This window comes from Epinephelus lanceolatus, chromosome 18 (genome assembly GCF_041903045.1).
Source record: "Epinephelus lanceolatus isolate andai-2023 chromosome 18, ASM4190304v1, whole genome shotgun sequence".
NCBI lineage: Eukaryota > Metazoa > Chordata > Actinopteri > Perciformes > Serranidae > Epinephelus > Epinephelus lanceolatus.
Window position 1 is genome coordinate 10,982,435 of NC_135751.1, and position 23,885 is coordinate 11,006,319.

The 23,885-nt window shown below is 43.6% G+C and overlaps 1 protein-coding gene across 11 annotated transcripts in view; it reads right to left on the minus strand.

The window, feature by feature from the left end:
• Positions 1 to 23,885, minus strand: part of LOC117268171 (RNA binding protein fox-1 homolog 3-like) — a 462,203-nt gene that overhangs the window by 26,207 nt on the left and 412,111 nt on the right. For 7 of the 11 annotated variants that reach the window (XM_078161644.1, XM_078161643.1, XM_078161645.1 and 4 more), the window contains 4 exons: positions 20,694 to 20,945; positions 10,179 to 10,322; positions 5,131 to 5,184; positions 403 to 495 (listed from right to left, as the gene is read on the minus strand). In XM_078161644.1, coding sequence (XP_078017770.1) covers positions 403 to 495; positions 5,131 to 5,184; positions 10,179 to 10,322; positions 20,694 to 20,945 — 543 coding nt within the window. Of the gene's footprint in view, positions 1 to 402; positions 496 to 5,130; positions 5,185 to 10,178; positions 10,323 to 20,642; positions 20,946 to 23,885 lie in introns of all 11 variants that reach the window. The other 4 variants (XM_033644388.2, XM_033644386.2, XM_033644391.2 and 1 more) reach the window with 3 other exon arrangements.

Sequence of the window (23,885 nt, forward strand, 5' to 3'; positions counted from 1 at the left end):
TTCTTCTATTGACCTGATGAGAATGACTGAGTGGGGGCTCGGCTCGTCGTAAACAAGAGCGGAATTAGAGCAGGCAACACTAAACGATGGTGACAGGGGAATGCAGGTCTTCTCAGATTTGACAGGAACCCAGAGGATGAAGGCATGCATTCATTCTGCATTGTCAGGTAATGATGGACAACTGGCGTGTCCAGGTTGACATGTATGGAACCCCGCATTCTACTGAGGACAAGTTATACGCACCATTATGCATGCATGCATCCAGGCACAGGGATGCAGATATCCACACACACGCACACATACACACAGCAGCCACATGCTAATGCATGGGTTTATAGGTACGTTTAGGAGGCAGCAGGCAGGAAGTAGGAAATGATGGGAGAAGGGAAAAAATGAAAGCACCTCTATTTTGCGTCCCTCTACGATTGTACCGTTTAGTTTCTCCCGTGCACGATCAGCATCTGTGCTTGTTTCAAAAGTTACAAACCCAAAGCCCTGAGAGCGCCACGTTAGCCACCGGTAGAGAAAAAGGAGAAGGATGGACACACATACACATTCAAACACACATTCACACAAACACAGAGAGAGAGAGAGAGGAAAAAAGAAAGGGGAAGGGAGGAGAGAAGGGAAAGAGAGAGGTGAGAAGACAGGAGTAGGTGAGCAGCAGCGGCGGCAGAGTCGAGTTGTAAGCAGCCAGATTAATTAGAGGCAGTTAGTGAGGCGTCAGGAAACAGCAAACAGAGAGATCCGAGGAGGAGAGGATAACGGTGACATGACCTCACACAACAAACCCACAAACCTGCCTGCTTTACCCAATTAAACAGCACAGCACCGGTGCCATGGGTGAATGTCAGGAAGCAGCGGATGCAAAACACTGTGTTAGCTGCCATAATAGTCGTATAATTATCTACACAACTTCAGCAGCGCGGCCGCTCAAACGGCCCCGTCTCCCTTTGAAGACGTGGGCAACAGGAGAAGGAGTGAGTGCGAATTCTCCGAGGAGAGATGTTAACTTGATCTCTGACTATTTCTAATTCACTGCTCTAATAAGTAGGACATTTTGTATGGAGGCAAAATTGCACCGGCTCATTGATGCAAAAAAGTGAATGGTGTCACTGCAAATACCATCCTCTACGATCAAGAAGAGCAAGGATATTGACTTTAAACTCTGACCAAAATATACCCAACCTCTCATTTCCATCTCCTCCCCTCCACCCTCCAACTCTCTGACTCCCTCGCTCCCCTGGGGGGTTTGTCACTACCTTGAGTTATGTGGACTGGGATACTGGACCTGAGCTCGATCGCGGAAGCATTAAGATATGCTGGCCAAACAAGTCCCATTCCTTTGGTTTCTATATATACATATAGAGGTATGGGCAGGGAAAGAGGGAGCATGGCCGGCACTGCCTGATAATTGCTTGAGGATGTAATACATGTGAGAGATGGCGAGCGGTGTGATCTCGTATGCATACACAGGATCTCCGGGCTGCTATTCCTAGCATAAATAACACGGGACCTGTCCTTGGGGAGAGAGAGATAAAGAAATAAATTCAAAAAAGGAATTGAGGGCAAAATTAATCCTTTGGACATTCACCCGACTGTGGTTACCCCCCTATCTTTTTTTTTTTTTTTTATCATGCACAAATAATTAGCTTACAAGAGGGGAGAGTGGAGCCACCATTTTTCAAAGGAGACAAACATATTGAATGCAAATTGCCAAAGCTTCATAGAAAATAGATTGTTTATTAATGGCCTGGTAGGTTCATTATATAGCACACAGGGTGCGGGAGAGAGAGAGAGGCATCATGGGTAATGGCTTTGTAGGGCACAAACAATAAATGCTTGTTACGGCGGAGGAGGCAGGTTTATCCGGTGCTCAATCTTGTCTGGCAGAGGGGGCTGAGTGCGGCAGCGTCGCCTGGTTCCTGGGCTCCCTGCATGCCTGTATACGAGCCCAAACTACTCCCAGGTATGAATGGGAATCAATAGTATTCATGCCTCAACACCCAGCCACGGATCCTGTCTCTTTTATGAATGGAAAGCTGTGGAGCTTAGTACACTCTATTAAATGAACAGCTGGATGAGGAGCACTCGGCTGTTCACACCACCGCAGGCTTCACCTGTCCATGGTAGGTGGTTAGGAGACTGATACTGCAGTAATGCTGCAGCACTGTGGCTATTTTTCTGCTGGCTTGTTGGTATTCTACCTTAAGGAGTTCAGATTGTCTTTGAAATACATACATGAGCAAAGCTGTGCAGGGAAGACACTGTTAAAGTGGGACAGATTTTAAGAGGTAAAATGTGTATTGAATATTTCTGACCTGAGGATCGGGCTGACTTTATTATAGATTTTTCCTAATGTCAACAAATCCCATCAAAAGACCAAAACCACAGTTTGTCTGTGCAGTCAAAAGCCTTACTCCTCACTGCCATAAAGCTCCGTTTTTGTCCAAAAAATATTAAAAACACATCAATGTGCATCCACAATCTCACAGTGTACTTTGTTCTGACTCCCACTTACATCGTCCTGCTGCTAGTATTGTTCAGTATGGCCATGACGATATGACTTGGGATAAATCAACAAATATTGAAGTGTGTATACACAGTTATTGATATACAGTTGTAAGTCTTTATACTTTTATAGGTACACTGTTAACATAGGGCCTCATTCACCAATATCTTCCTATGTTTTTTCTTAAATTTGCTGTTAAAAAAAATGCATGTGCAAGTCGATCTAATTAGCATCGGTAAAACACCCCACAAACTGCTATATCAGGGCATGAGACTGCAGCGCCATGTGCACATACAGACATTGAAGAAGAAGAAGAAGAAAATATGAGAATGCCCAAAACAAAGTCTAAGGAGGGTGAAGCACCAGACTCCAAACATAAAAAACACTTCAATCATACTAAAATGGAGGTGCTTCTGCAGGAAGTAAGTGCCAAATGAGCTCTCATATTCAGTAGTGTCAGTTGTGGATATTTAGTAACACAAAAAGATGGGATGTCAAAAACATTTCTTTTTTGTGAAAAAAAGAAGAAAATAATTATTAAAAAATATTATGAATTAGTAAAATATGACTAATTTAAATCCTATAATATTACACAACTAAAAAATTGAAGTAAAACGCAATAACTTATTATTTATTTAGCACAAACAATTTACGTAAGTGTGCTTCTGAGCATGCACAGATTCTGTCCTTACCTAAAAACAAATCCTAAATAAGAGAAGTGAATATCAGAATCGTCCTGAAAAAAGCTTAAGTGGGTTTGAAGGACACATTTCTTCCTAAGAGTGGTTGGTGAATGAGGCCCACACACCCCAAACACTCAACAGCCTATATCCACTGAGTAAATAAATGAAATTATTCTGAACATGCATATTTTTACTGGCCTAAATGTATGCATATTGAGTATGACTTTAGTGTTTAATTATTAAAAAATGCTGCAGTAAAACAACTTGAAAATGATCACAGTGGTACTTTGGGACCAGGGGCCTCATTACAGAGACATCCTAAGTCCGAAATTCTGTCTTATCTCGGTTTAGGATGACATTTAGGATTTTTGGTATTACAGAGACATGTTTCTTAACTGCATTTAGGAAGAAATCCTGTCTTATATTATGATAGGTATTTAGCTATTACGGAACAGTCCTAACTCAGGGATTCCCCGAGTTATGAATCTGAGATGCCGTTTACACGTACACGGTGATTTTGATAAACGGAGACATCTTCCTTCGTTTGTGCCCTTCGTTTACACGCAAACGGAGATTTCTCCTCTGAAAACGAGTCTTTCTAAAAACTCCGGCCAGATTGGAGATTTTGGAAAACTCCGGTTGCGCGTTTGCATGTAAACTGAGATAAAGGGAGATAAACGGAGTTATAGGCAGCCGACGTCACAGTATGCGCCGGAACTTGCGCCTGTGTCAAAAGTGCGACCTATGTTGCTATGGTGACAATGGATACATGTAAGGCTTGAGCCTCTCGTTACACTGCCACCTACAGGTTTGGCATGCTCCTGTGTATATATACACGGGTAAGTGTAAACGAAGATCTTTTTGAAAACGGAGATGGTGAAATGTCCGTTTATGAAAATAGCCGGCGACGTGTAAACGGCCTCTCAGTTAGGATGGCATAGACACTGTCCTTAATTCAAAGTAACTTCCAAAAATGTTGTTCCCCATCTTCACAATGAATATGTGGAACAACATGAACACTGATCGAAATGTGATGACTGAAAAATTACTCAAACTGTATGATGAAGCTTTCATTTTGGATGATGTGGATATACTAGTCCCTAACAGCAGCACTATATTGTCCTGTTCAAGCAATGTCCACCAAAAACTACAGTTCCCAGCTGTTTAAGAAAAAATACTGAGCCTTTTAAAAATAAATCTGTATATCTGTGACCCAGTTTTAAAGACTCCCATGTTCAATGGGAACCAATGGACTTTGGGCTGCGAGCCACAGACAGAGCGGGGAAGTGCTGAGAGACAGACTAACACATTGTTAGTTTTGGTCTTTTCATGGGCTCATTCTTTAACTGGCTCCTTTAAAATCGCAAATTAAATTAGCTTTGATGTGGGCATTAATTCATTGTGTGAAAGCTTCCATATAGCAAACACATGACGCCCTGTTTGTCCAAAGCTTGAAATGTGAAGCGAAAGTAGGATTAGCCTTCAAATTTCTCTTAGCTAAACTACATTTATTTGCAAAGCACCCCAGAGAGCGTTATTCTCATCCTGAATTATAGTATATGTAAAAAACAAAATGAGAAAACCTGAATAATAGGACCAACACCCAGGCTTCAAACACCCGCTCCCTAAACAAACAGTTTCAATTCCATAAGCTTCAGGACCTGCAGCCTGCTGGTGGATTAAGTGAATTGTGAAACAGCTCAATAATGAATTGATTGACAGGGCTAATGATTCACAACTTGGGTTAGAGCTGCAACAACAAAAACAATAGGGAGGGAGGGAGAAAGAGAAAGAGAGAGGCATGGTAGATGCAGCTCTCCAGGACCAGGCTTAGGGACCACTACTCTCAGCCAATGTACACACTACACTAATGCCATCATTAGGAAACAGAAGAAGTACATGGTAATGAAGCAGCTGGTGTTCTAGTTCACTTACCTTGGATCCTCGCTCATTAAAGATAATCTCCACATCTAAAATCTTTCCAAATTGCTGCAGAGAGAAAAGAAAGAGAGAAGAGCGGGGCAGAGATGGAGTTAGAAAGCCTCACTGACTGTGAATTCATGAGAAGGACGACTGGAGAAAGAAAAACCATTAAGGCAATATGGAAATGTTACTTTTGTGAGGAAATGGTGGTCAATTTGCATTTGTTAGCTCTGCAAACAGTTCTTGAAGCTGGCTGGCGTGCTTTAAAAAGAGAACTCATAGCTGCTGCTTTAATGCGTTTTTGTATTTCTATCAGTGCTATATGAGATGAGATCACAGCATCTGTAGAAATACTGGATCTTTGATTACATATCAGCATTTCTGATGTTTGTTTGCTCGCTTGTTTTAACACAAAGAGAAAAAAGAGAAGTGTCAGATTATGTTTTGAAGTTGAGATATGGAACCCCCTACACCTTCGCAATCACCTGGGGAAAACTCACATCTTCAAGTTTCAGGAGCGGATAGCTGAGCTCCGACTTGTGGAGAGTTTGGTGGATCAGTTGTGGAATACACCTTGCTATCCTTTTATATTCCTCTCTTTCTCTCTCCCTGTCTCTTCTTGATTCTCTCTTCCTCTCTTTGTTTGTGTGCTCTCACAGTCAACAGGACCTAAGGGCCAGTCCCCGGGGGTTAACATGCTCCAGCCTTTCGATTTAAAAGGCCTGCCTTCGGATCATTAGAAAACAGAGGAATGAAAGTAAACTGTAAGTTCCTCTAATGAGTGGAGTGAGAGCGACTTTTAATTGCTGTCTACAATGGCCGTATTATTTCATTAAAAGTAATTACCCTGTCAAGCGGTCCGCGTCGCCTTCATTTCGGCACAACAGGGAAGAAATGGGCCTTCTATGTGGTCGACGCTCAATGGGAATGGATGGATCGTTTGACTGAGCCACTAATAGGGGTTAGGAGGAGCTGGCTATTATCTGGCTGAAGTGAGTGGAGTGGGCTTGAGTAGGTGAGGGTTTATGGGTTAGTGAAAAACACATGTCGCCCCCCCCCTGCAGCAGCACTTGAAAGGGTTATGTGGCAACCTGACCACAACGAGTTAACGGAAAAACAAGGCTTGGTTATTTAAAACCTCTCCTGCTTCAGCAGAGTGTATCTCCTCCCCTATATAAAGGATTCCATAGATCCTATCCACACATCTGCCTCATATGGCGCTCAGCTCCATTGATTCGAATGGGATGCGTTGGCTCAATCGCACACACAGGCATTTATATCCCAGCGTGATGCCCCTTTCTCGCCTGAGATGACAATGCTTCCCCCACGCAATGTGCAGATGCTAATTGTTTTAACCGAGCGTAATGGGCTTGTGGCGTCGATTAATTAGTTTCAGAGGAAGTCGTCTTTGTGGATTTCCACATGGCGCTGGGGACTGCTCGCTGCTCACCAGTGATCTCATGCGCTGCTATCCCCGCCCACCCACTCACACACACATACACACACACAGAAACAGCTGCATCAGCAGCACCGATAAACAATAGCTTCAATGGGAGGAGTCTCCAGAGGGAGGACAAGGGAGATTGACGTCATCTAAGAGGCTGCAGCCAGATCCATCCATCCATAGATGACTAAAACAATCAAATATCAACATGAAAATGCAGACATAAGGTAAGCACTCACTAGTTAGAGGACCACACCAGAGGGTTTGCATGCTTTATCCAAAAATCACATATTTTATTTACAGCTTGCAAATCATGCTGCAATATTTAAGATATCTGAATGTGTTTTTTTCTACTGTTCCAGGCACCCATTCATTGCTATTTCTATATTCTATATTCCATTACATTATCATTATTAAATAACGCTGTGCACTTCAAATACATTACAGAGAAATAGACGTTGGACTGATATTTGATATCTACACAGAAATGAACAGAATCCAACGGATGCCTGGAATGGTAGGAAAAAAAAGACACTGATGTATAGCATGCTTCTAAAAGTGGTCAGCAGAAACTATATATAATTTGCAGCTGAGCAGCTAAAACACACTGATATGGTCCTTTGATACAGTGTGGCATTTTTCCTAAATGAAATTACAATACACTGTATCTTCTGTGCATTAAGCCTCCCAGTTTGGAAGCAACATATAATATCAAGGCCACTGTGCCTCCACCATTGATTTGCTTGAATATCTTAAAGCTCTCAAGAAAGCTGTAATTACGCTACAGCAGCCCTGTGTATTCAAACAGTAGAGTGCCAGTGTAGTGCATGTTCAGGCACAGCAGTCAGCGTGACAGCAGGATGGGGGGAGGGCAGAGGTCCTGATTGCTCCGGGGAATGCTGTGAGAGCCCTTACATGCACTGAGAGAAGCACTGCTGAAGAACCCAGTTGCACAAACGAGGGCACCCTCAAGCAGCGCAGCATGGGCGCCGCGCAGAGCTCGCTCGCCACTTGGAGTGTTTTCATTTCCCCTGCACTTGCTAGCTCTCAGAGATCACAGTTTCTAATTACTGATTAAGGTCCGCTGTGGTCGTCCTAATGAGCCCTTCATTCAGCGCCTCGTTAAAGGCTCACAGGTTTCTCCACACCCTTAACCCTGTGGCGTGCAGGGTGCATCTCGGGCCCTCCCTTCTTGTTTTTGGGTGCTGGCTCCAAAGATTCCCGCTGGTGCTGCCGTCACCAGAGAGGGTTTCTCCGTGCGCCATGTGGGAGCAGATGGAGCTCCTTGCGGGGCTTTGCTCCGCTTAAAGGGCCTGCTTTAGTGGGCCGTGCAGCACCTCCACTCTCCTTCTCCTCTGTCTTCCCAGCCGCATGTCTGTGGGTTTCACTCATGCGCAACAGTAATGGCGTATTGAGCCGGTGGCGCTCCAGAAGCCATTAGAGCTAGAGGGATGAGGCTTTGCACACACTGATCACACAAAGGCCCATTGTGGAGGCCATGTCAGAGGGTGGAGCGCACCAGCTATCTCCTTGCCAAGTTCTACCCAAGACAATCAATCCCACAATCCTCTACTATGCCAACCACCAAGAAGGGGATGGGGGCAGGGGGGCATGTAACAGGAAGGACCAGGCACCACGTGGGTGAGAGAGTGATTGAGGGGGACTGGGTGGGCTGCGATCAATTTTGTATCGTATATCTGCATGCGTCGGCCAGGCACACAAAGCCTCTGAGCTAATTACTGAGGCGATTTGGATTCCACACGACCTGCACCAGAGCTGGGAACAATAAAGCCAACAATCAGAGGGAGAAAGAGAGAGAGAGAGAGAGAGAGAGAGAGAGAGAGAGAGAGAGCAGCCATGTTGTCTGCAATTTATAAAGCCACAGCCAGGGCTCTCGAGTAATTAATATCATCAGCTGGATGTTGTCTTCATAACGACGAGAATTAACGCCTCTGGGTTCTAATGGTCCAATTAGCGCATAACATTTAAAGTACATTTTTGGCAATCGTTTCCATTCAGATCCATTATGGTTATTGAATTGGGGATGTATGGTTCAATTCTTATTGAGGCTTTTGTGAGACACAAGGGTGAGCTGTTGAACTATTCATTGCCTCATTAATTGGGCAGGAGACAGAGAGAGAAAGAGGAAATTTCTGCTGAGGACCTCTGGTGTGCTGATATGTAATCTGATTGCATTTGTCTTCAGCTGACCACTCTGCATGTGTACAGTGGAAAGTCCTGATTTCAGCTGTTCTGTCATGCTTTAAACGCTATTTAAACTCTGATATATGTCTACTGCTAATGACTACGATAGAAGAAATTAAAGTTAACTCTGTTTATTCCTTCATAGGTTTGGCCATCACTCCTATTCTCATCAAGTTAATTGCCGACATCTGGGGACACAGCAACATTGCTAAAAAGAACTCCGACAGGGCGAGTAACTCGAGCACATCAAGTTGATCAAATGGGTTTTAAATCAACCGCAGGTTTGCCAAATGAGAGAAGGGAGAGAGGACAAAGATGAACGGTCAAATGATCACCGTACTGGGTTCCATATCTCAAAAAACTTCAGCCTGAGGTCAGTGTAGCGGTGAGTTTTTTTTTTCTCAGCCATCAGCACCTGATTGTGACTGATTGGGCTGTTTTCTTTACTTCTCCCAACTTGTAGAAACTCAGGAGGTTCTCTTTTTTCCTGAAAATGTAGTTAGCAGGCGCCAGTTACCAGAAGCTGTCTTCAGCAATCGCCTCACTCTTTAAATACAGCACATGGCCTTCGTTGTGTGATTCAGCCCCATTTTTTTTTCCTGAACCTTGAATATTTTATTTCATAAAGGTGTAAGAATTTCTTCTGACGTTCGCAGAGGCACTCTTTGTTTCAGGCATGGTGGGGCGCCTCCAATATAAAACACTGTCTGCAATGAGAATTATTATCAGCATGTCTGTCTGGTCACCTGCCTGCTTGTATTTCTGACTTAGTTATTCCATTGTTACCGTGTTCTCAGATCTCAGGAATGCACTTACCAAGTACAGTGCTATATTAAAGTGGAAACAGACAACTTTTTTGCATTAACTAATCATTATCAATTAAATGTTGATTGCACAATATAATGACTATGGAACAATGACACCATCTGTGTTTAGACTTCATTCCTATAAGCACCGCTTCAACTATGCAATTCTTTCTGCAGCCGGGTGCGATCTACTGTGAAAACAAAGGCTCGACTAACTGCACAAAGGAAGTGTGTCAACTATTGTGCAACCAAAGCAGGAAGAAGATAACCCTTTTGTTTTCCTCGTTAGCTGTACCCATCCCCAGTTATTCCCAGTTACCAGAGAGTATGAATGTAGGTTCTTTGCAGTTACTATCCATAGTAGCAGAAATGGCAGATGGTTGAATAAAAGCTGTAACTGTGGAAACTGTGGATGTTGGTAGGCTCTGAGGAAAATGGAAAGCGACTTGGTTGCCTTTGCTACAGCAGCACTAACAATAATACCACTTGAAAACGTTAGGGTGGGGGGAGTTGTCGGTTTCCACTCTAACCGATTGAAAAAGGCCAAACCTACAAAGATAAAACTCAACTTGTAATGTATTGGAATTTTTCTTCAAGGTACTCACCCCAAACATTTGCCTTAGGTCAGGGTCCCGGAAGCGGAAGGGAATGTTGGAGACATGTAACCTTTTGGGCTGCTGCTTCTCTGAAGAGTCTGAGTGCTGGAGCTGGAGCTGCTGAGAGCCCTCTGTTTGCGTCACATCATCTGTCTGCCAGAGGGAAACAAACAGAGAAGACACAAGCTGCTCATTAGCTGCTACAGTATACTGTACCTTGCGGTCCTGAAGAACAAGAAGGGGGGTTTGAAATAGGAGGGAGGCGGGGTGCAGGATGGCTAACTAACTTACTCAGCGTCTGCCATTTTTCAATCCGGCAAGAAAGCCAAAGCGATAAACAGCCGATGACTTATTGTGTCAAACCTGAGGTTGTGCATTACAAATCCACTTATTAATCTCTTGCACTTAGCTCTTGAGCAACAGGGAAGATTGAAGGCGCTGACAAAAAGGCGTGGATATAGATCCCACAGAGCCCTGACATGTCTAGACTAAAGACACATTATTGGTGACGTTTGCACACAGCCATCAGAGTGCGAGGCCCAAAGCCCTCAGCGTTGTTGTTTCCATCATTATGCGAATGCTATGCTGACATTTCTATATAAATGACGTGTCTGATGTCAATGACAAATTCCACTTGTTTCTCCCTGTGACACCAGTGATGGATTTCACTGAGGGTGCTGGTGGCTTGTCTGTTTAGATGGACCTTGTTTTTGAGGCAGTTTCTTTTGCTGATGCATTTTCTGCAAACAAAACCTCATTGGTCAACAGGATTTTTCATGCTCTCTTTCATGAACCATTGTGGGATAAGTCTATCCGTACAAGTCCTCATGTTTGGCAAAATAGGTCACTGGTTAGTGTCTTTTAAAACGCAGTTAACAGTTAAATTATTCATATAAGCCCACATGTTTTCTGACATGCCATGTATGTAGTTAAGGTTTAGTTAAGTTTGAGCAGCTAAGACCAAATCAATGATAAAAATTATTTAATCAAAATAAGATTTTGGAAGGTAGGGATTATTTGCTTTCTTACAGATGGTTAAATCAAAAGATCAATATCAATGTATTAACATTTAAAGTAGAGGTAGAGCCAGAAGGCAGTTAGCCTAGCTTAGCATAAAGACTGGGAGCGGCTAATCTGGATCGTCTGGCACTGTGAACGCTCATTAATTATCACATATCTCATTGTTTTAAGCCCTACTACAGATGTCAACGGTTAACCATTGATCAGTTAACCACAGATACATTTTTTTTTTACTTGAACTTTAATTGATTTTCTCACAAAATGAAAACAGCAATCTACAAAGGTAACTGCAGAGGGTATTTCCGACTGGTAACACATATCAATCTACAAGCTAATTTTGGTACTCTTTAGTGACTGCACACCACTAGGGTCTGGTAGAAGCTCACCTCAGCTAGCAGTGAAAAAGAGAGGGGGGGGGGGCATTTTCAATCTTTCTGTTCTGAATTTTTCATCTATGGAGGTCTTATATTTGTAAATATTTCCTGGAGCTGAGAAAAGGGATTTAAAAATCTGTGATGTCATGACAATGTAAAGTCTATGAGCTGAGTGTGAACTCGCAGGCAGGGCCAGCGGGAGAAACACTACTGCGTAGTAAACCCAGGAGCTAGAATACTTTCTGGACATATGCACCACCAGGCGAGCAATTCCATTGGAATGAATAGGCGCCATCTTGAAGTCCGGTACCTAGTTATTATTAAAATCTATGATCCTAATCCCAAACCCCTTTTAGCATTGCTACTGTTGAATCTATTAGTGCTGTTATCAGTGTCAGTGTTATCAGCATGGCTAGTAGTGCTGGAGGGGTTTTACGTTACAGTTAATGCTAAAGGGGTTTTATGGCTCAAAATGAAGCAGCTTGCTCCCTGGTGCTACCTAGGGGAAACTGTAGGGTGGCCACCATGTTTCCTCAGCAACATCGCACTGCCATCGGGACAGTGTTACAAGCAGTGACGCTAATGGTCGAATGAGAACACCGCTGAATAGCTCCCACTCGACCCAGGTGGTGCATAATATTGCAAAGTGACCAAAGTTAGCTAACCAGTGGAGACTGAAAAGGTCAACAGTGGGCAACATGTCTCTGCACGTTAACGTGGCTAGCCAGCTGTCTGACAGAAAAGCTTATAGGAAATAAAATCATAGGTAAAACACTTAGAAGACAAAACATTAAATGTTACCCTCTCTAAATGGATGGCACTTTGGCAAATTCAGAGATAATGGTCACTGAGTCAGTGGAGCGCCCAACTAAAAAGAAATCCCTCTTGTATTTCACGTCATTCGCAGTTTTTTTTTTGTTCTATAAATCAACCGATTAGTTAGCAGTTAATGAGTGTCTGTGAAACTTTCATTGTGAAGCCGTACGCGAACACAGATGTAAAAGCGACAACTTGATATTCTAAGCTGAACAACAGCCGGGTGTTGTGACTTCCTGGAGTCTTGGTGTCTCAGGTTTGATACAGCCATGCCTGAGACCTATGCTGAAGGCTGTAACTACTGACCATATCTTGCAACCCACTCTAAGGCTGGAGACACTTCACAGAAGCAGTGAGCAGAAAGATTAACCATTGTCAAGGAATATCAGCACCTAAAAACCACAAATTGTCAGTTTTGTGTTCCTCTTTATGTTGGGATAAAACAAACAAGATATGCCCTGTTAATTAGTGAGCTTTATATTTGAACTTTGGAAAGAGTCATGGTTAAACGATTGCAATGCTGACTTGGTAAGAGACAGAAGTGGTGTCAAAGTCAGACACAAAACTATTTGCCTGATTTGCAAGTGTGTAACAGCGTTGCACCACTTTTACAATTACTACAGAGTGGACAGAAATTACTTGCTTGACCACAAGAGGTCACCCATCAGGAAAGAAATCGAGATTGTTTTCAGCATTTGCACAAACAGCCAGTGCTGTGGTCTTTCTGCTGGGAACAGTCTCCATTCTGCTATGATTAAAATGAACAAAAATGAACCCTGATTTAAAGACGGTGACTCAGAAAGAGACTAAATAGAGAAACATACAGAGGAGGGGAGGATGAGAAACGAGAGAGTGGAAGTGGCAGATATTGAGCACAAAAGCTGTTTGAATGTGATATGTAAACTGCAAGGTCTCCTGGGAAGTGCTCTCTGAGCATGGCAAACACACTATACACTGGCTGGGAAGTCACATACACAGACACAATCTTGTACTGAGATACAGACGTGAAAAGGGAGTAGGTTGTTGCCAGAGTACAAACGGTTCAAATGACACACGCACACGCGCACACACTGATAACCCTCACCCTGCTCTGAGGCTGTCACACGGCTGCAGGCCACTCTTAGTGATACATTTCCCACCATTTAGGAAATGGGGTAGGGATTTATTCATTATAATTCATCATCACAGTATTATCATTATCATCATGATCGTAATGATGATCGCCTTTATTATTCTCATTATCATAATCACAATCTCCACTGTAATGGCCGTCATTTATTTGGTTTTTATGGCCCATTCCGGGATGGTGACATACATTGTTAACAGTGACAGTTGTTTGATTCAAGGTCCCACTTTGTCTCCCCTGCAGCCATGCAGGTAGGGCAGGTTGGTGGCAGCCTCCTAAGTCCCGCATGGGCTTGACGACTTCCGGACCGGAGGGTAACAAGTGGCGAAGGACACGGGGGCCAAAAAATGTACCGAGCCGGCCAGCCGGCTGGTAAGGAGTGGATTTGTGACTGAAAGAGACGGGCGGAGGGGTCTTAACTCGGCCGTGTCCTCGCACGCTGGAGGTTAATAGCCTGAGTAGCCATGTTGGGCCCCGGGGGTGACACATTGCAGACAGATGCTGGGACCGTGGAGGGTGACAAGGTACCAGAGCCCCGCGGGTCAATCTGTTTCATCGGTCACACATGACACTATCGACCTTTAGCGTATGTTGCCAGACTACTGAGCACCGCTGTCCTCCAGCTCTGTCTGTCTGGCTTTTTATCACGGCAAGCGCAGTCGTGTGTTTGCAAACATCCAGATTAACTTTCACTCGGTGCTCAGACAGGCCGGTAGCACGCTGACATCGGGGGCAAATACACATACGGAGAACACAAATACTGAATTGCTGACTCCCAAGCACACCAGACTGCATCCTACTAACTCAATAACTTGGAGTGTCACTGAGATCCGGGATGCCTGCCTCTGCGCACCGCTCCCGTGGCTCCAACCTGCCTGCCTGGTTGTGAGATGGTGGTTTTGCAGTGGAAAATAATTACCTCCGTATTACCATAGGAGGCCACCTTCAGTGGCACTTTACTGTCCCGACAGCTGCTGTCACAGGGAGGAGGAGGAGGAGGTGGGATGCAAAACATGCCGTCACTGCCGAAGCCAGCAAACCAGAGAGTGAGAGAGCTGTCAACTCCAGCAACTCTCCGGCTTCCTGTTCAGTCATTTCTCTAAAAGACTCCCTTGCTGTTATTTGCAAATCGCCTGCAAAGTGCTCTGCTCAGCACTTTCCCCCTCCTCACAGAGTGGCATTACAAGAGCATAATTGAAACTATCTGATTGGAATGCTGCCAAGCAGGTAGATTACATCCGATTAAATAGGGGGGGGATACTGAGTCTTCGCTCACAAGAATTATAATGCCTGAGCTTTAATTCATTATTTTCCTCTCCCGGCCCTCCACTGTTTGTTTTCTTTTTCTAAAGAAGCTGCAAATATATCCTCTCCATCACCCGTGAGAGCAGGGTGTGTGGAGTAGAGGGGCTGCCCCCACCTCCTCTCCCTGATTCATATAAAATACCGAAAGGTAGACAAGTTATTTTTGGCGTTCAGGTGACAGTGCTGAACTGTAACATTTTCTGCGTAGACAATTTTAGGTGATTGACAGTTGAAGCACCAATACAGCTTGGATAGACATTAAACTCTCCTACTTGAATCATCAATACAAAAGATTAGCAACTTTATTAGAAAATATCTGGTTCTATGATTAAAAGTGCAGATAAAAATAAACTAAAGGAGGAGTCAATTACAGGTACATTACGGTAAGAAGCATTAGTGAGCTTAAAGGAGCTCTTTACAATATACAGAGCATCAATATAGCAGCAAACCACTATTTGCTATGGAGAGACATAGTGGAGTAATGGCATCCTGAGCAGAGAATGAAGTCATGCTACCTCTGTGTGTGTTGTAATCCAAACTTCTCTGTACTTTGTTGTAGTAGCTGGTCTTGTGTGCATGAGTTCTGTGTGTGTGTGTGTTTCCTAATGGCTCGCTAATCGCTGCCGCTATGCACTGCCCTCATACGGCAGTCAGAGTTGATACTGGGATGGTGTTGCTGCAGAAGCATTTCATCCACACTCTGCCCCCAGCACACACTTTAGCTGCTAGCTCAGCCACTTCCATGTTGAGAGCTGTGTGCACACAACCTCTGAATCTTAAATACGCTCTGATTATCATATAGAGCTCCATTAAATGTCAGATTCTGGTTTTGGTTACAGCTGCAACAAGGAATGACAGGCTCTTTCAGCAAAGGGGCTAGGGTTTATGGGTATCGTAGTATGTAAGTGGAGGATACTCCATGCTAAGATGATAGAAAAAAACATAGTTTCACTGCAATAAACTTAAAACAATTAAAACTGATGGACATACCATTAAGCCATAGTATCTCCAAATAATAACTGGTGATATTCTTTTGTTGTTTTTATAGTCAACACATGACATCAAAAGACCAAGGCACTGATTCCACTAACAACAATTATCTGTGTATCAAAGCCTGATATATCTTCTTCCTTTGTGCCACAGAGCCTTGCTGTTTTCAGAAACACATCAGTGAGCCACACTGTTGCACTGGGTGACATGTTCCTTCATTACCATGAACACACACACTGTCCTGCTGCCCCAAACACTCACTAAAACACCAAATGTGGCTTAATCCACCACAGAAAATAGTCCCAAAACAAAAGGACTATTTCCACCTGTCTGTTTAATAAAAACTAGTGACTTTTGAGTTTTAGGAAATAACTGAGACTATTTTTTGAAAATGAAAGTACTTATTTGTGAGCTGTTTTTTAATATTTAGAGGGTAGAGAAGTCAGAAATTTTAAGAGACAGACTAACACATTGTTACTTTGGGCTTTTCATGAGATATGTTGATAATAATAAATATATGGAATGACACCAGCCCTATCCTTTAAATTATCTAGGAGAGGTTTTATATGTTGAAGGCATTGCAGATATCTATACCTTTAAAATGGGAGTTTACAGTGGTGGAATATCACTGGCTCCTCCCACTTCCAGATAACACAGTCATCCTCTTTTTAATGGTGGCCTAGATGCTGCCATCAGCACCGCCTCTGAAAGCTACACCCTAGTGGAGCCTCAATCCCTTAAACATGGCCCACGAGAGAGGAGAGTGTGTGTGCGTGTATGAATGAATGTTTGCATGTGCTCGCCCGTGTTTTCTACATGCCCTTGTGTGTTGGTGTGTGTGTGTGTCTATGTTATCACAGTCCCCCAGAATACCCTTTGGAAAGTCTTCATGCCGCTGACACGGGCTGTGAAAAATCTGGAATTGAGTGCTGCCCTAACGCCACTGCCTTAATTTGTTATCTGAAAAGAGAATGATTACTCATGAAATTCAACCAAACCTCAGACTATTTGAACTGAGCCAGATAACGAGCTCAGTTTTTTTTTTCTCCAGCAGAGCTCCCTGGCAGCCCTCTGCTACCCTCATCTCTAAGGATTTGGAGAAAAGTTGGGGGCTGCCTCTCTTCCTCAAGTCGCCTGCTTTCAAGTCCGCTTGTTTGAACATGGCACAGAGCGAGGTCCCAGAGGTCTGGCTCTGGACAACGCCACCTTCCCAGTATAGACAGGGGACTGGTAGACACAGACAGAAACAGAGAGGAGAGGCAAAGAGAGTCCCCGTGCCTCATTAAAACATACACACTCTCCGTTCTCTGCAGGGAATTCACACAGAATCCATACGTTTCACTGAATTTTCACTCTCTCTTGACTCTTTTTAAGTCTTTAAGTCGAGAAGATGTGCAGAGTAAAGCGTCTTCGTGGGGTAGAGAAGCTGAGCGCAGCAGAGTCGAGCCTAGGGAGGAGGGTGAGGGGGAGGGAGAGTCGCAGTGAGTAGCTGATCTGCTCCCTCAATCTGTGTTTCTGCAGGGTGCCCTAATCAAAGGCACCCGGGCCCGTCTGTGGCACCCAGAGCAAACAGGCTGGGTCTGTCATTAAAGCTGGGGAACTCAGCGGTGGGCGACACTACACCAGCGGCCCCTGAGGATTAGACTCTCTGTTTACACCCCACTAATCTCATCCCTCTGTCCTCCCTGAGAAAAGATGGGTGGAAGTGGGGAGAGCGTGGATGCAGAGAATGACGATGGAGCAAAGCGGGGACGGCGCAAGAGGGGAGAAGCATGAAGGAAAGCAAGGCGAGCTCTCATCTCTCCATGGCCACCATCTCTGGGCTTTCTTCACAGCGGGTGAGCAGATGAAATGAAATCAAATGCGAAATGGAGAGAGAGGGAGAGAGGAGACAGTGAGAGATAGCGAGTGGAGGAGTGGTGTACAGTGTCGGAGGGGGAAGAGGAAGGAGGAGGAGGCTGAACCTCCTGCCAAGTCTCTCCTCACTTTAAACTCTCTTGTGTGTCAGCCATTACTGTAAGTGCGGCGCATAACCATGGAGCAGTTGGAGAGCGTCACACAAATCTTCAAATCAAACATTGCTACATTACAGGCCGACTATAATGCGCTGTGTGATGCTATGGCTCTGCTTCTGCCGTATAAGCACTTTTCTGCCACCAAATGTCCGTAGCTGTGTGGTAATTGTGAGGCTCGGCAAATGGAGTTATTAACAATGCTCTTTATGAGTGACCCAGATCCCTCTCAGGAGGGCTGTGGCCTCGCCGTGACCTCTCCCAGCAGGTGTTTTCATGCTAAAGGAGAAAAGAAGGTCTGAAGGTCTTATTTTTTTCATCTCTGCCAGCATTATCCGTCTTTCTAGACACGTCTCTTAAAGTTTGGAGCTAAGTCGTCCTCCCTTTTATCTGCATCTGCCTCTTGTGAAGGTAAATCCCAGGTCAAGGTATTTCATATCAGAGAATCAGTACACAAGAATAAAATGTATAATACATAATTTAGAATTTCACTCAGTCCCAAGCCGTGTATCTCAACATGCAGCATTGCCAGGGGTTTGTTTTCCACGAGGAGTGCCAATACTTTAAACATCTGCAATCTTATGGTGAGGGGAGAAGAAGTAAAAGAAGGAGTATAATCAGGTCCTGGCACAGTCACACAGTAGATAATATCTTATGTCAAAAAAAATGTCTCAAACATTTGGATGCAGTTAGAAATAATTAGCTGATTTGACTGAGCGGCAGTTGGTTTTGGCTGGGGGAGAAAGTTGCATCTTTCTTCTGCTGCTTTAACTGACTGAAAAGATCAGGGGAGAAGGGCGTGTCCTCGTTTCGGAGATCCTGAATCATTCATGTCTACAGCATGTCACATCTCCTTCACGCAAATAAATAAAACAGCGCGGGCTTACATGTTTTTTTAGAGAGCCCCAAATGGCTCTTCAGAAATGCACTTTCATTTTATGAGCATATTTTCAACCAAATTCACCTCCTACGTCAAGCACAAAGCATTGCCATGACATCAAAGTCTTGCTGCTTACTAATGATTAGTGCTGTTATACTCACTCCCAGTATTACTTTTACTCTCAACCCTCACTTTTTACTAAGAAAGGTCATTTTCTCATGTTTGTGATGCAGAGAATATCCAAATTGTCAACTGAAATAAAAAATAAAAATTGAAAAATCACTTTAAAACTGTATGTGTCCAGGGTGGGGGCTCAGATGGACTCCAAATGCAACTCTCGGTAAATGTTATGAAGCTACACTTGTACATTTAAATATACATTGTGATAAAATAGAAGGACCACAATTATTTCTCCTCAAGTCTTTTTTGACATACCTTGGTGAAAATCATGAATAATTGTATAATATTATGATTTATTTAATGTATAATTAATACTGCAATTATTATTAATTCATTGCCATTTTAATTGCATGGGAATGTTAATGCTATACACTACTGAACTGATGGGAAGATACCGTGTGTATCATTTAAACTGCTTTTAACATTGAGAGCGGTGGTGTTGCTCTATGGCACAGAACAGAAAGAGTGGATATATTTTTTCCAGCACAAATGGTGCTGAAGCTTTCAGGCTTTAGGCAATGGCAGACAATAGAAGGAGAACAAGTATAAAAACAATAAGAGACTTTCTTAAGAAAAACAACAGTCAGGGAGGGGAAACATGTACCAGGAAATGAGAAGATTTAGTCTTTGTCTCAAACTGGTGTGAGACAGAAGCCACCGTCATGTTGACTTGACTCCGTTGTTAAAGATATACTATGCAGGACTTTCCTAAAAACAATGTATAAACACACAGGGTCAGGCCTTTACAATAAAGGTAGCAACTACGTGCTAGATCATAAGCCGGAGGTACACAGCACCAAAAAACGCAAATGTAGTGAGGCGAAACGCCAAACCAGAGTGAATCTGGGGTTGGCTTTACTCTCACGTATGCTGACAAGCATGTTTACACACAGTAACCTACAATCCTGCATAGTATACCTTTAAAGGGATATTTCACATCTTTTGAAGTGCTTAGGGTTGGGTTTGGTACTTATCCATAGTCAGTGTATTGCATACAGTAGATGGCTGTCAGTGCCCCCATTTTGGAGAAGCAGACAGGAGTACCACCACAGAAGCTAAGCAATGTGTTGCTGTGTGTGGAGGCAGGAGTAAAAGATATTTTAGGCACCTCAAAAAAATCAATGTCAGTTTAAGTGTATGCTATATTTAGAATGTTTTCCATGCTTTACCTTGCCTTCAGATGACAATTTCAGATGGGGAACTGAAGCCGTTATATCGCTCTCCTCAAAGCCAGACTCAATTGAGGAAAACGGCAATTTAAAATCGCTGTACACAGGACCTGTTGGTCTACCACTGCCTCAATTGGTTAGTTTGTTTGTGTTATTGTTTGACTTAAAAGGGTTAGATCCAATTCACCAAAGTCACACAATAACACAAACAAACTCACTAACCAAGGCAGCTATGGACCAGCAGTGGAAAAGCAGTGAAAATATTCTCAATGCAGTGGGTGGCAAAAATACATTTTGCTGCTTCCCTCATCCACAGCAGTACATTGCTTAGCTTATGTGGCATTAGACTTGCCTGCTTCTCCAACTTGGGGGTGTTCCAAATGCCATGTAGTATATGTAATACACTGACTATGGGTAAATTCCTCATACAACCCCACTTTAAAAGAGCTGAACTATCCCTTTAATGGAAAAAATCACAATTTGGCAATGTTAAATTGACATATATACAGAACAGTACAGTATACTTTTTTCTCTAAGCATTATTAACGTCAACTTAAAAAAGAAAATAAAAGGTAAAAAAAGTGATAGTAATATATTTTACTTGCTGACAGCGTGTTGAGAACAGTGTTTGCAGATGATGAAGGACACTGACCGGTGCGGTCGTGGTGGCGGTGATGGCAGGCGTGCTGTTGTCAGTGCCGGCCGGCTCGCTGTGCGTCTGTGTGGGCGTGTAGAGGGTCATGGCGTGCTCAGGAACCCGGCTCTGCCCGGTATAGTCCTGCGTTGGGAGTGGGTGCGGTGCCGCAAACTCTGCGGGGATGCCATTCTGTGGGGGAGGTGGGTACTGGGCTGGGGTGTACGGCTGGGCCATCGCTTCTGGGGGGTTGGTGGCCTCTTGGTTACCCTGCGAGACACGCACAACAGGAGGCAATCGTTAGAACTTCAGTTGAGATTAAAGTTGAAGTACATTGTTTGACTCCTACGAGCAGCATGAAAGACGTGCAAGTTCACCAGTGCCGCTCGGAAGGCGACTGGGGAGAGTTGTCCTGCAAACTAACTAAGTCAGGGGGAAACAGCCATCATATCATATCTCAGCTCAGATTAGAGAATTCCTTGATCATTGCTAATGAACACAGTTTATGTTGTAGAGCATGGCTCGCTGTTGGAGGGGCAAGAGTCAGGGGGAATCTCAATTGCACTTGTGGCAAAGCACAAGAGGAAAGATCAATTAATTGATAAAATTTTGATTAGGGCCTTTGATTCCAATGACAGGTCTGTTAAACTAGCGGCTGCTCCCTCTCCAAGCTCCACTTTCCTACTTTAAACATTAACCTGTGTCTCATTTTATGAGCTCTCCTACCGCTCACTATCCCTACCTTTGTTTCTCGAGTATTATTTGGAATTTTTCATAACAGGTGCCGAAATAAGGATACTTATCTGGTGCCTTTTCCATACCTCTTTGAAATCTCAAATGCACCCAGGTTCAATTTTGAAGTAGCCGTACAAGAACTACAAGCACTTGGCAACGTAATATTACATCTAACACAAGCAAAATCGGGAAGTTTCCAATAAAAGAATAAGTAAACTAGAATGTGACCAATAATTTGATGCCACCTTTTTGGACCTGACAGTTTTAAATACTCTAAGTTGGTCCCCTAAAATAAGTTTGAAACCAAGCCGCAGTCTTTTTCTTAAAACTCCTATTCTTCCATATGCTTTTACAGAGCACACAGTATGTGGTATCTACACCACATATGTTTTTTAGTCTCTGCTCCTGACTTAAGTGATAGATGGCCCTTTGCAATGAAGCAGTTTCACAGACCCTTTGTCTCGTGTGGATGCTTGAGATGATGAGCTGCAGAAATAATGGACTTTTCTGGCTGGTGCACATTGTTAAACTCAGTAATAGCTGGACTACAGAAGTGCATGTCTTATTGTTGCGAAGCGCTAGGCTCTGTGAATCCAAGACTAATGAGCAGAACAGTGAGATCAGTGCTGCTGGAGCGGATATCCATCCCAACATTAAAAACACAGAGGGAAAAGGTGAGACAATAACACTGAAATCCAATAACACCCCCTGCAAATACCCTCAATCAAATTTAAAGATACAGATCATGCGAGCTCAATGCATAACTCTTTTGATAAGAGAAAAGGAGGAAAAGGCACACGACGGCAGCCAGAAGTAAGGGTTTATGATTGGAGAAAAACAATAACAGTAAACAGATAGAGAAGTTTCTGTCTCTTCCTTTACAAGCTGGCTGGGGATGGTGAGATAGGAGATAAATGTGTTACATTCTTTTTTTTTTGCTGCTGTGGTGTTTGGCCTCTTTCTGCAGACTTCCACAGAAAGCTCTATCTGGGCAAGAAGAGGCTGTGGTTTTAATGAGAGAGCTGAGCAACACTATGCTGTAAATGTAGTGGAAATAATTCTACTCTGACGTGTTGGCAAACAAACCTCGGCCTAAACTGTGCTCTGCCAATTAAGGAAATGCTCCATTATCTAAATGAAAAAAGAGAGAAGCCTTGAGAGAGGAGAGGGATTGACCAGCTTCCTGCAGCCTGCGGGGCCTCAAGGATGCACCCGCTGTCGGAGTGGACCCTCGCTCCTGCCTGACCTAATCCCCCTTCTCTGTTTCATTATACTGTATTTCTATCTCCTCTGTCTCTCCCTCAATCCCTCCTCCCCCCTTTCCCTTTCATGCTCATCTCTTCCTCCCCCCTCTCTTTTTATGCAGAAACTTTTTTAATCTCTACCCCTGTGCTCTACTTTTCCTCTCCCTCCAGTCATGGCATTATATAACACACTTGCATTGCAGGGCATCCTAATTCAAGGAAGCTCTTGATGTTGGCAATTTTCAACTTCTAAGCGCCCATTTTAAAAGGAGAATGGGGTTGGTTACCTAAAAAAAGATGCACCTCCTGGTATGACAGCTGAAAGTACTACCAGATCCTGTGTCCTCCTTTTAACCAGCCCGAGCAACCCATCAACACGTCGACGCTCAGCGGTCCGGCGGAGACAGAAAGCTCAGTAGCCTGGAAACACAGAGGTGCTGTGGTCTACTGTACTTCAAACACTGCTCATGTCATTAAGGAGATCAAAGCTTCAGTTATGCCTTTTATTAAGTCACTGTCAAGATCGCGACCCACGGTCTTGATTAGTGTTACCCAGTGTGTTTACACTAATTCCCAGGTTATGATGAGGAAAACACCATCATGTAACAAATCCTGGTTTCAGAATGCAGGAGGTACCTTTATCCTAGTTTGGGGAATTCTCATTATGCTAGCTCGGCTATTCTGATTTAATCCTGGATCCTGTGGCACCTTAGGCAAAAACACAGACTCCTCATTAGGAGTGAAGGTCTCGATGCAGAGGCCTCGGGCAAAACAACGCAGGGTCACGCTGCAAAAAGGTTGAACCTGTCTCAACCTTTGCCGTAAGGCATTCATCCTGCAATGCCCTGCTTTGTCCAATCAAATTCATGCAGGCATATATTGCTGGTAGATTACTTTCTGATGTCAGCTGTGTTCTCTAATGTGTACCTCACTGGGGAGACTGAAGATAAAATGTTTGTCGCAGTGGGTTGTAAAATTCTGTTCACTGTATTTCAAACAGCAGTGCAGTGTTTTGCCATCTGATGCACCTTTATACTCATGGATGTATCATATAAATTGGACTACAGCTGGGCGATGAGATGATGAGTTTACACCATGTGTTACTAACCAGAAAAAGACAACGCTGACAATATTATGCTATTCAAAATCTAAGATTATATCCAGTGTCATATGATGATATTGTCAGAATATTGATATGTTGCTCAGCCCTAAATTGGACATCCTGGACCAT